Below are 11,407 nucleotides of genomic sequence, written 5' to 3'. Positions count from 1 at the left end.
GGGGGCCGCCGGCCCCCCGGCAGATCCCCACTCAAATCCTCCCAGACGAGTGGGGCGCCGGCCTCTGCCGAAGGGCGCCATCCAGGTGCAAAAGCAGGGCCACCCCAGAACACGAACGCCGCCCTAGCAGCGCGCGGCATCGTGGGTGGTCCTCCCGTGCTCACGGCGCGGCAGCCGCCCCCCGGCAGGAGGGGCCGCCGGGAGCCAAGCCGACGACTCCGACACGCTGGAGGTGACGACGCCCGCCGTCGATCAGCCCCACGTTGTCCAAGTCCGCGCCGCCCGCAGGGCAGTGAGCGCCTCCTCCCTCGAACGCCGCGGGAGAGGGTGACCTGCAGACCCGCGCGGGAGGTAGAGCGCCGGCTCAGCCTGGACCCCACCCTAGCGAGGATGATGAACATCCTTGAAGCTGAGGGTGGGACCAAGATCGCAGCCCGGCTTGCTCTTCCCCACCCAGGAAGTGGTGGTCACCATCTTGGGTGACCACCGGCGTGGGGGTGCAGCCGGGCCGGCTGATGAAAATCCTTGAAGCCGAACGATGGCTGAAAGGTACCAACTCCCACGGAGTTGCGTTCCTCCAACGAGGAGACGGAAAGATGGCGGGTACCCCCCATCCGGGGGCTTGGAAGATGGAAAGACACGACGCATAAGGGAGGAAGAAGACATGGTTGCCTTCCGAAAGGGGTCGCCCTCCTTTTAAAGGCGACTCTCCCTACGTGCGCCCCCAAACGCCACGGGCCGAGTCTTCTCCAACACGCTCCAAGGCCCTCCCCTGCGGCGCGGGGGCTGGGTCCCGCATGTCATGCAAACCAGCTCAGAAGCAGAAGAAGCCAAACCGCCGCGCGCGGTGCACACAACCGCCCAGCGGTTACAAGCGATTCCCCACTTTCGCCCAGACCAACGAGCGGAAGGGGCAGGCAGCCATGCAGGCGGCATGCAACCGCGCCAGGTGGACGCGCTTCTCCGACTTCCGACACGCCGGCTTGGAGGCCCAGACCCACGCGTCGCGCAACCAGCGCGCCAGTCGCTGCATGCAAGCAACCGCACCGCCACTTGTGCCACCGTCGCACCTCTTCGGTCGCGGAGCCTGTGCCGCGACTCGAGGCAACCCAGCAGCGCCAGCCTGGCGCGACGGTCAAAGCGGCCGAAAGTGGGCCGGCAGTAATGGCGGTGGCAGGCAGGCGGGCGCAGAAGTCACGTCGTCGGCCAGGCTCACGTCCCATCCTGGGACAGCAAGAGAGCCTCCTCCCACGGCGTGAAGACGGTGCACCCATGATCCGTTCCTCGAACGACTCGCGCACGCACAACGGCTGCCCCGCCAACCACTCGCCCCGTCGCATTAACTCCGCGGCGGGACAGGCGGCGCCTCTGGCAGGAGAAGCGGACGACGCTTCGCCTTCGCCGTAATAACCGCGTCAAAAAAGGTACGCCACGTCGTTCGATTTCGTATCCTTTTCCTTTTTCCTCTTTCTCTATCTCTTGCAACAGGGACCGGGAAAGGGGGATACCCCGAAAAGGATCCTTCTCTGTGAAGGAACCGGGCTCCGAGCCCCCCCCTACTGATCAGAGGTTTGAAGGCTGGCCCTCCGAGGGGTTCAACAGTCGCCTCAGATCGCGTGGGCCCGACACCCACTACTGGTCAGGGGTTCGAAGGCCAGCCCCCCGAAGGGCTCCATGGCCGCCTCAGGCTACTCGGGCTCCGCGCCCATTACTGATCAGGGGTTCGAAGGCTGGCCCCCGAAGGGTTCACAGTCGCCTCAGACGCCGAGCGAGGGATGACCAGGGGTACGTTCGATACATAACCAAGGCTCGGGCTGCGCTCCCGAGGTACCCTAGGACATTTCCGAGACCAGCAGGAACGATCTTGTAACGGAATCCCATCGGAGGGAGGCATCGAGCCCTCGGACCCCGTCGCCAGGGGACCGGGTCCAGCAAATCACCCGCAGGTACTTTTGGGCGTGCCTCTGGGCCCCTAGCCGACCCCCAACGAATGGGGCACGGACGTCCACTCGGATTACCCGCTTGCAGCTCACCGGAGACACCATGTTCGGTGCCCATCGAGGGTAACATGGCGCTCTCCCCCCCTCCTCCTTGCGGAAAGGCGACGTAGGGGCGTATGTAAAAAAAGCCGAGTCTGTCCCTGATCGTCCTCTCGCCCTGTGCGGAGGCTCGGGGGCTGCTCTCGCAAACCCGGCTCCGGCCAAACCGTTGACAGCGTCAACATACCAGCCCGAGAGCTTGGGCCCCGACCGTGCACCCGGGCTACGACCAGTTCGCATGAGGGAACAACCAGACCAGCCAAAGCATTACGCAAGGCATTAAGACCTCGAAGGAGTGTAACCACTCCTCCGAGGCCTCGGGGGCTACAACCGGCGGGTGCGCTCGCACGCACCCACCGGAACAAAATGCAACCGAGAAAGGCTGGCCCCCTTGCAAAAAAGTGCGACGAAAGCCTCCAAGCGAGTGCTAACACTCCCTTCGAGGCTCGGGGGCTACTGTTGGGGACCATAATTAGGGGTACCCTCAAGACGCCTAATTCTCAGCTGGTAACCCCCATCAGCATAAAGCTGCAAAGGCCTGATGGGTCCGATTAAGTCAGGGATCAGTCCACACGAGTGACTCGATCACGCTTCGCCCGAGCCTAGCCTCGGCCAAGGGCAGCCGACCTCGAGAGACTTCCGTCTCGCCCGAGGCCCCCCTTTTTACGGCGGACACACCTCCGGCTCGCCCGAGGCCTTGGCTTCGCTTAGAAGCAACCCTGACTAAATCGCCGCGCCGACTGACCAGGTTGCAGGAGCATTTAACGCAAAGGTGGCCTGACACCTTTATCCTGACACGCGCCCCCCGGCAGAGCCGAAGTGACCGCCGTCACTCCACCGCTCCACTGACCAGTCTGACAGAAGGACAGCGCCACCTGCGCCACTCCGACTGCAGTGCCACTCGACAGAGTGAGTCTGACAGGCAGTCAGGCCTGGCCAAAGGCGCCATAGGAAACTCCGCTCCGCCCGACCCCAGGGCTCGGACTCGGGCTAAGACCCGGAAGACGGCGAACTCCGCTCCGCCCGACCCCAGGGCTCGGACTCGGGCTAAGACCCGGAAGACGGCGAACTCCGCTCCGCCCGACCCCAGGGCTCGGACTCGGGCTAAGACCCGGAAGACGGCGAACTCCGCTCCGCCCGACCCCAGGGCTCGGACTCGGGCTCAGCCCCAGAAGACGACGAAACTCCGCCTCGCCCGACCCCAGGGCTCGGACTCCGCCCTGGCCTCGGCCGAACGATCTCCGCCTCGCCCGACCCGGGGGCTCGGCCTCGGCCACGGAAGACAGACTCGACCCCGGCTTCGGAGGAGCCCCCACGTCGCCCGACCTAGGGCACAGGCCCGCCACGTCAACAGGAAGCGCCATCATCATCCTACCCCGAGCCGACTCGGGTCACGGAGAACAAGACCGGCGTCCCATCTGGCTAGCTCCGCTAGATGGACAATGATGGCGCTCCGCAAGCTCTGTGACGACGACGGCTCTCAGCTCTCTTACGGAAGCAAGGCGACGTCAGCAAGGACTCGACCGCTCCTATAGCTGTCCCTCCGCCAGGCTCCGTTGCTCCTCCGACAGCCACGACATCACGCCAGCAAGGTGCCAAGACCTCTCCGGCTGCCACATTGGCATGTACCTAGGGCGCTAGCTCTCTCTCCGCTAGACACGTAGCACTCTGCTACACCCCCCGTTGTACACCTGGATCCTCTCCTTACGACTATAAAAGGAAGGACCAGGGCCTTCTTAGAGGAGGTTGGCCGCGCGGGGACGAGGACGAGACAGGCGCTCTCTTGGGGCCACTCGCTTCCCTCACCCGCGTGGACGCTTGTAACCCCCCTACTGCAAGCGCACCCGACCTGGGCGCGGGACGAACACGAAGGCCGCGGGATCTCCACCTCTCTCACGCCCGTCTCCGGCCACCTCGCCTCTCCCCCCTTCGCGCTCGCCCACGCGCTCGACCCATCTGGGCTGGGGCACGCAGCACACTCACTCGTCGGCTTGGGGACCCCCCGGTCTCGAAACGCCGACACTGGGATTCTTCCGTGCTAATGGGGAATGGGTCACATGCTTCTGTTCATGGCACTGGCACGGTGGATCTGAAGTTTACTTCGGGAAAGATCGTGCAGCTGAAGAACGTGCATCATGTCCCTTCTATACACAAGAATCTCGTTAGCGGAACCCTTCTATGTAGAGATGGGTTCAAGGTAGTTTTGGAGTCCAATAAATTAGTTGTGTCCAAGTCTGGACAATTTATTGGTAAAGGCTATGATTGCGGAGGCTTGTTCCGCTTTTCTTTGTTAGATTTCAATAATAAGTCTGTGAACCATATTTGTGCTAATGTTGATGATCTTGCGAGTATTTGGCATTCTCGTTTGTGTCATATTAATTTTGGCTCTATGTCTCGGCTTGCAACCATGAGTTTAATTCCGAATATCACCATAGTCAAAGGTTCTAAGTGCCATAGTTGTGTGCAGTCGAAGCAACCTCGAAAGCCTCATAAGGCTGCTGAGGAGAGACACTTGGCACCGCTAGAACTCATACATTCTGATCTTTGTGAGATGAATGGTGTGTTGACAAAAGGTGGTAAGAGATACTTCATGACATTGATTGATGATGCGTCTAGATTTTGCTATGTATACTTGCTTAAAACTAAAGATGAGGCTTTAGACTACTTTAAAATCTATAAGGCTGAGGTTGAAAACCAACTAGAGAGAAAGATCAAACGTCTTAGATCAGATCGTGGTGGCGAGTTCTTTCCCAAAGTCTTTGACGATTTCTGTGCAGAACATGGCATTATTCATGAGAGGACTCCTCCCTATTCACCCGAGTCAAACGGGATTGCTGAAAGGAAAAACCGTACGTTGACTGACCTGGTGAATGCCATGTTAGACACTTGTGGTTTATCTAAGGCATGGTGGGGGGAGGCAGTCCTGACTTCATGTCATGTTCTGAATAGAATTCCTATGGGCAAAGAAGAGAAAACCCCTTATGAGAAGTGTGTTGGGAGAAAACCATCACTTTCATACTTGCGCACTTGGGGGTGCATGGCGAAAGTCAATGTACCAATTAATAAAAAGCGCAAGCTTGGTCCAAGGACAGTGGATTGTGTCTTTCTTGGATATGCTTCGTGTAGCATAGCTTATAGATTTTTAGTAGTTAAATCTGAAGTTCCTGATGTGTATGTTGATACTATTATGGAATCACGTGATGCTACTTTCTTTGAGCATATATTTCCAATGAAAGACATTCATAGCAATTCTAGATACTCTTCTGAGATAATTCCTGAACATAATACACCTATTGAGAGTTTTGAACATCCACATGAAATTGTCCTAGAGGAGGATGACAATGATGCTCCTAAAAGGAGCAAGAGACAAAGGGTTGAAAAATCCTTTGGTAATGATTTCATTGTGTACCTTGTGGACGATACTCCTACTACCATTGCAGAAGCATTTGCATCTCCAGATGCAGATGATTGGAAAGAAGCAGTTCATAATGAGATGGACTCCATTCTTTCAAATGGTACGTGGGAAGTCACTGATCGACCCTATGGATGCAAACCCGTGGGTTGTAAGTGGGTGTTTAAAAAGAAGCTCAAGACTGATGGTACAATTGAAAAGTACAAGGCTAGGCTTGTGGCTAAAGGCTATACTCAGAAAGAAGGAGAAGACTTCTTTGATACTTACTCACCTGTTGCTAGAATGACCACTATTCGAGTACTACTTTCTTTGGCTGCCTCGTATGGTCTCCTTGTTCATCAGATGGATGTAAAGACAGCTTTTCTTAATGGAGAGCTGGACGAGGAAATATATATGGAACAGCCTGATGGATTTGTAGTAAAGGGTCAAGAAAGCAAGGTGTGCAAGTTATTGAAATCTTTGTATGGTCTGAAGCAAGCACCAAAGCAGTGGCATGAGAAGTTTGACACGACTCTAACGTCTGCAGGCTTTGCCATTAATGAGGCAGACAGGTGTGTATATTATCGCTGTGGTGGGGGCGAAGGAGTTATATTGTGCTTATATGTTGATGATATATTGATATTTGGCACAAACATTGATGTGATCAATGAAGTCAAGTCTTTTCTATCAAAGAGTTTTGATATGAAAGATCTGGGAGAAGCTGATGTGATTCTAAACATCAAGCTGATTAAAGCAGATGGTGGGATTACTCTCTCGCAATCTCACTATGTTGAAAAGGTTTTGAAGCGATTCGGCTTCTCTGAGTGCAAACCTTCTCCAACACCTTATGATCCCAGTGTGACACTGCGAAAGAACAAGAGAATTGGTTTAGACCAATTGAGATACTCTCAGATTGTCGGTTCACTCATGTATCTTGCTGGTGCAACAAGGCCCGATATCTCGTTTGCTGTGAGCAAATTGAGTAGGTTCATGTCAAACCCCGGGACTGATCATTGGCATGCACTTGAGCGGGTTATGCGCTACCTGCAAGGTACAATGAGTTATGGAATTCACTATTCTGGTCAGCATGCAGTACTTGAAGGATATAGTGATTCGAACTGGATATCTGATGCAGACGAACTTTATGCCACCAGTGGTTATGTCTTTACTATTGGTGGAGGTGCGGTATCATGGAGGTCATGCAAGCAGACCATTTTGACGAGGTCAACCATGGAAGCCGAGCTAGCTGCACTTGACACAGCAACCGTTGAGGCAGAACGGTTGCGTGAACTCTTGATGGACTTGCCGGTGGTTGAGAAACCAATACCAGCTATCCTTATGAACTGTGACAATCAGACAGTGATTGCTAAAGTGACGAGTTCTAAGGATAATGGAAAGTCATCAAGACATGTCAAAAGACGATTGAAGTCTGTCAGAAAGTTGAGAAACTCCGGAGTTATAAGTGTGACTTATATTTCAACAGATAAAAATCTGGCAGATCCTTTTACCAAGGGACTACCACGTAATGTGATAGAAATCGCATCGAGAGAGATGGGTATGAGACCCGAATAAAGTTGCCATGGTGGAAACCCAGTCTATGTGATCGGAGATCCCGTGAATTAGGTCCTGGGAAGAACAAGCCATTGGTGAACTGAGGAGAGTAACCTTTGACCCTCTCTAAGTAAAGATGCAATACTCTCAAATGCTGTAAGGCAGGTTGGCTTCGTGCCTTAATGTGTTCTGTTGGCTTGTATTAGCGAAGATGTTGTCCTGCAGAACATTCTTTGAAAGAACACACCTATATGAGTTAGACTGTCTAACGTCGCAGTCTATGAGATTTGGGTGATCTCTAGTAAACTCATGAAGAGACCTTGGAGTACGACGTATATGCTCCACCCGAGAAGGGGATTACTGGTAGCCAAGTACTGGTCATGACTTCAAGTGAAACCCATTCACGCAAAACTTGCAATTCAAGGCATAGTCCATTGTCCAAGTTGTGGGTTGGTGTAGCTTGGAGTTCTAGGCGGAAGTTCAACTTAACAGTCTCTGCTGAAAAACTAGTATATTAAACAGTAGTGAACAGTGGCGAAAACTGCAGATGGGCATTTGAGATCTGGTGGAGGATTGTTAGGATTTATGGGCTTGGCCCAATTAAGAATTTCTAATAAATCCCAGAAAAATCTCAAAAGCCCATATAAGTGGATGACAAAGGGATAGGTGGAACCAATAGCACCATATTGCTAGCTCTTGTGGAGTAGAGCTAACTTAAATATGGAAGCCACACTCACTCACCAAGTCATGGATGAGAGGAGAGAGTGTGGAGAGCCACACGCGCGCGCTCGCTCGCCTCGCCTGGCCGGGCCGGGGCGTGGCGAAGGGCGCGGGCGCACGACATGCGTGTGAATGGTCCGCCGAAATCCGGCCCCTCGCCTTGCGGGGGCGCGACTACCTTTTGCCGTTTGATTTTTTGGTTTCTTGGCTGTTACGCTTATCCTAACCGATCGCTATAAAATCTCAACTGTTTGCGAGATTTTCGTGGGCGGATAAGCACGGGGGGTCGCGGACTCGGCCCTATAAAAGGAGCCCGGCAGCCAGCCTCCAAATTATCCCAGATCCCAGTTCGCCTTCGCCTCTCTTCATAGCTGAGCTGCCTTTTAGTTCCCTTCGTCCCGACCGCAGAGGTGCATCTGCGATCAGGAGAGCAGGTCTCCGGAACCCTTCGTCTTCTAGATCCTGCACCGGGAGAGGGCGAATAAGGTTTTTGGGAAGCGTCTTCACGCGACTGCTCGTGATCTTCTGACATCGTCGACCCAGCTGATCCTGGCGCGCGCCAACAATCAGTAAGTCTAATCAGTACGCATCATCTGATTTGGCTTTTATTTCAGTTCTTCTGATTTGGTCATGATTTATATTCGGAATTTAATTTGGAATTTGTCTAATTATTCAACATCTCTCTCTGCATATATAGACTAGTCCGCGCCATACTCCATAGGGTTGTGTTTGTGTTCTTACCAACACTTTAATTTGCTCAACAAATAGCTACCTCAAGTGAGAAGAACACATCTATCTAACCATCTCTTGTGTTTCTTGTTTGGTGCACAAATAAATTATACGCGTTTGAAATAGAAGAGAAGTTTGTGCATTCTTGATTGTTTTAGCGGATGATTCGTATAACCACGCATTTTTCGCATAAATTTCTCTTGTTTCTTTTTTCGTTTGTTTGCTTGCTTGCGGGGAAGGAGAGGGTGTGTTCATTTCCCCGAGAAGGTATGTGTGGGGGTTGCCTTGCCTGTGCATGCATGGGAATGGGAATATGAGAAGGACCCCATGTCCCCATCCATTGTTCGATTGCTACGTGCACTGGAGAAGGAATTTCCCAGGAGGAAACCACACGGGCGTAGCCCTCGCTCCCAGAAGCGAATAAAATCATATCAGACCAAGCATGCAGATCTGCCTTTATACACACACATATATATACACAGTGCTTTTGATCCAAATTCCAGCGATATTAACAGTGTGGTCTCTAGATGCAATGCAATGCAACGCACCGGAAATACAAGAATTTCAAAAGAAACAGACAAAGGGTAGCACATAAACGAGTGCACATGTTCTGGTGTTCATTACCAAACACGAAATGCTGTTCATCTGAGCATTTGGTTACAAATCTAATGGCCTAAACCGCAGCAGCAGTGACAATTTCCCCTGCGCTCGCTCGCTTCTTTATTATTAAACCAAGACACATCAGACATCTGATCTGGGCAAATCACTAAGTCCAGTGTTCCAAAAACAAAAAAAACAGTACACGAGATCGCTGGCAAGTATTTTAGATCCTTACACCATCAGCTGTGCAATGTCCTCGCGGAAGACACCCTTCCTCCTGGCAGTGACCGACGGGAACGGGGCGTAGGAGTAGGAGAAGCGCCTGCACTGGCTGCTCGCGCTGATCCTGTTGGGCTGTGCTAGCGTGGGCAGAACCGGGAAGTGCTTGGGCCCAATGTTGAGGCGCGAGAACAGCATCTTCCCGCTGGAGTCGTGGGGCGAAGCTTTGGAGGAGGAGGAGGTCTTCTGTGCCCCCGCGCCCCTGCTCGCGCTCGATACATGTCTGAACTGCTCGGCCGTGCTGCCGTTTGGTGGGCCTGGAAGACGGGGGCGGATCTCCGCTGATGGCTTCATGCGATCAAGCCAGCGAAGGATCGCGTTTCCGAGGTTCCGGCCGACCTCTATGTCTCTCTGCTGAATGTTCTTGTGGACCGACACTGCGACGTTGAAGACATCCCGTGTGCGCCTGGCAGAAGACAGGGGAGATGGAAGAAAGGAATCAGGAAAAAAAATGATGCGAGCTTTGATTGGTCATGTAAAATGCATTGGAATCATTGTGTAAATCTGTTCCCTGATTACATGTATGCTACTTTGAGTAATGGAATGCAGAACTACCGAATGCACAAGATAGATTTAACAGGAAAATATGTGTTCCTGCTCTATAAGGTTCGCCACTAAAACCTTGGCGTATACCATATAGGATTACTTACTACTGAAGGAACAAGGGGAAGCGAAGGTGAAGGATATGAACGCTTCCAGCAATCCCTTCCTGTAGGCCCCGTTTATTATGCTGTAGGGACACAACACCACCAACATAGCAGCTTGTGGCAAGGTAAAGGATGTTGCCTAAAACTGAAGCTGCCATAGCATGGGCGGATCTACAGGGTATGTCAGGTAAGCCGTGGCAATGCCTTGTAGCCCAGCGTACTACTATGAAAAAAAATCAGTGTTCCGTCTGCCTCTCAATCTCAAGTGGTGGCTTGTTTCGTGAGTTATGATCCCAAGCGACAGGCGCCACACTGTTTTGATTGCCTGGTGCAGAGGCGCTAGCTCGTCCACTCATAGGCTCAGACTTGCAGAAGCCTTGATCTGGTGGCAACGACGAACAAAATGGCAATCTCGTCTAACTTTCTTCTGAAGCTTATATGATACGATATTCTCTAGAAGCTACATGATATTCTCTAGAAGCTACGGAGTTAGTTAGTTTCTCGGCATCAGGTAGCAAGCTAGGAAACCTTTGTGAGCAGCACTCAAGGCTGACAGATCAATCAACTAAGAAATAAAGATTTCATTCCTATCTGCATTAGAAGAAGGGCAATTTATACAAACTGTTAAACTTGACTAGTATGCTAGTTTTTACTTCGAATACCGATTTGCTAGACAGTTTTTTTCACCGAATTTGTAAATGGATTTTACCGTATTGTACATATACAATAAAATTTTTTGGACGCGGAGTACCCTATATCAAACTTCCAGATCCAACAGGCATACCATTTGGCGGATTTCTAGATCTGGCACTGGCTACCGGTGACAAAATGTTTCGTGAGCGATTGTATAGCGGCACCCACAGGCCACATTGCCATCAGTAGCCGATCGTGAGGGCGGGGAGCGGGCAAATGTGCGTGCCGATTAGCAGGCCGAGAGGATTTGGTCCCGAATCAGTGGCGGGTGGTAATCTGCGGATAGGCGGGCCTGTTGTGTATGTGTGTGTTGCAGACACGGAATCAGCTATCTACCTCCCCTCCCCTTCCTTTCCTAGGTTGTATGTTGACCATCGAATCGAGGCGGCCTCGACCCCAAACACGGATTGAGTCGGAATCGACGGCGTCCTGAGCGCGGACGCACGGCAGCGGGGCTCGGCGAAGGCAGTACCTGTAGACGAAGTCCCGGATCCTGGGGTGGTTGGGCGGGATGAGGCGGCGCTGGATGCGGAGCGCGAGGCGGTAGGTGCGCCTCAGCCCGAGGAAGTAGGCGGTGATGGCCGTGAGCTCCCACAGCACCATCTCGATCCCCCGCGGCCCGACCTCGCCGGCGGCTCCTCCGACCCGCTGCTCCTCTTCGCTGGAACGGACGCACGGCCCGTCCCACCAGCAGCGGTGGCGGCGGCGGCGGATGGGGGAGATGGCTTTACGGCGGCGGCGGAGTTGCTCGTAATGGA

The 11,407-nt window shown here is 53.1% G+C and overlaps 1 protein-coding gene across 1 annotated transcript; it reads right to left on the bottom strand.

Annotated features, from left to right (window-relative positions):
• Window positions 1–9,015: 9,015 nt before the first annotated feature.
• On the bottom strand, window positions 9,016–11,407 carry LOC100276886 (uncharacterized). The gene is made up of 2 exons (NM_001150588.2): window positions 11,122–11,407; window positions 9,016–9,715 (listed from the first exon to the last, which is right to left on the bottom strand). The coding sequence occupies exons 1-2, from the start codon at window positions 11,250–11,252 to the stop codon at window positions 9,262–9,264; spliced, it is 585 nt and encodes a 194-aa protein (NP_001144060.1). The 5' UTR covers window positions 11,253–11,407; the 3' UTR covers window positions 9,016–9,261.

The sequence above is a fragment of the Zea mays genome, chromosome 4 (genome assembly GCF_902167145.1).
Source record: "Zea mays cultivar B73 chromosome 4, Zm-B73-REFERENCE-NAM-5.0, whole genome shotgun sequence".
NCBI classification, from domain to species: Eukaryota; Viridiplantae; Streptophyta; class Magnoliopsida; order Poales; family Poaceae; genus Zea; species Zea mays.
The sequence above is the reverse complement of the archived record's forward strand: the minus strand, read 5'-3'. Positions and strand labels throughout refer to the sequence as shown.

Excerpts from the sequence above, each read along its gene's own strand:
- LOC100276886 (NM_001150588.2), bottom strand. The coding sequence starts at position 11,252 with ATGGTGCTGTGGGAGCTCACGGCCATCACCGCCTACTTCCTCGGGCTG. Across the intron at positions 9,716-11,121 it reads ATCCGGGACTTCGTCTACAG|GCGCACACGGGATGTCTTCA; the intron begins GTACTGCCTTCG and ends GTCTTCTGCCAG.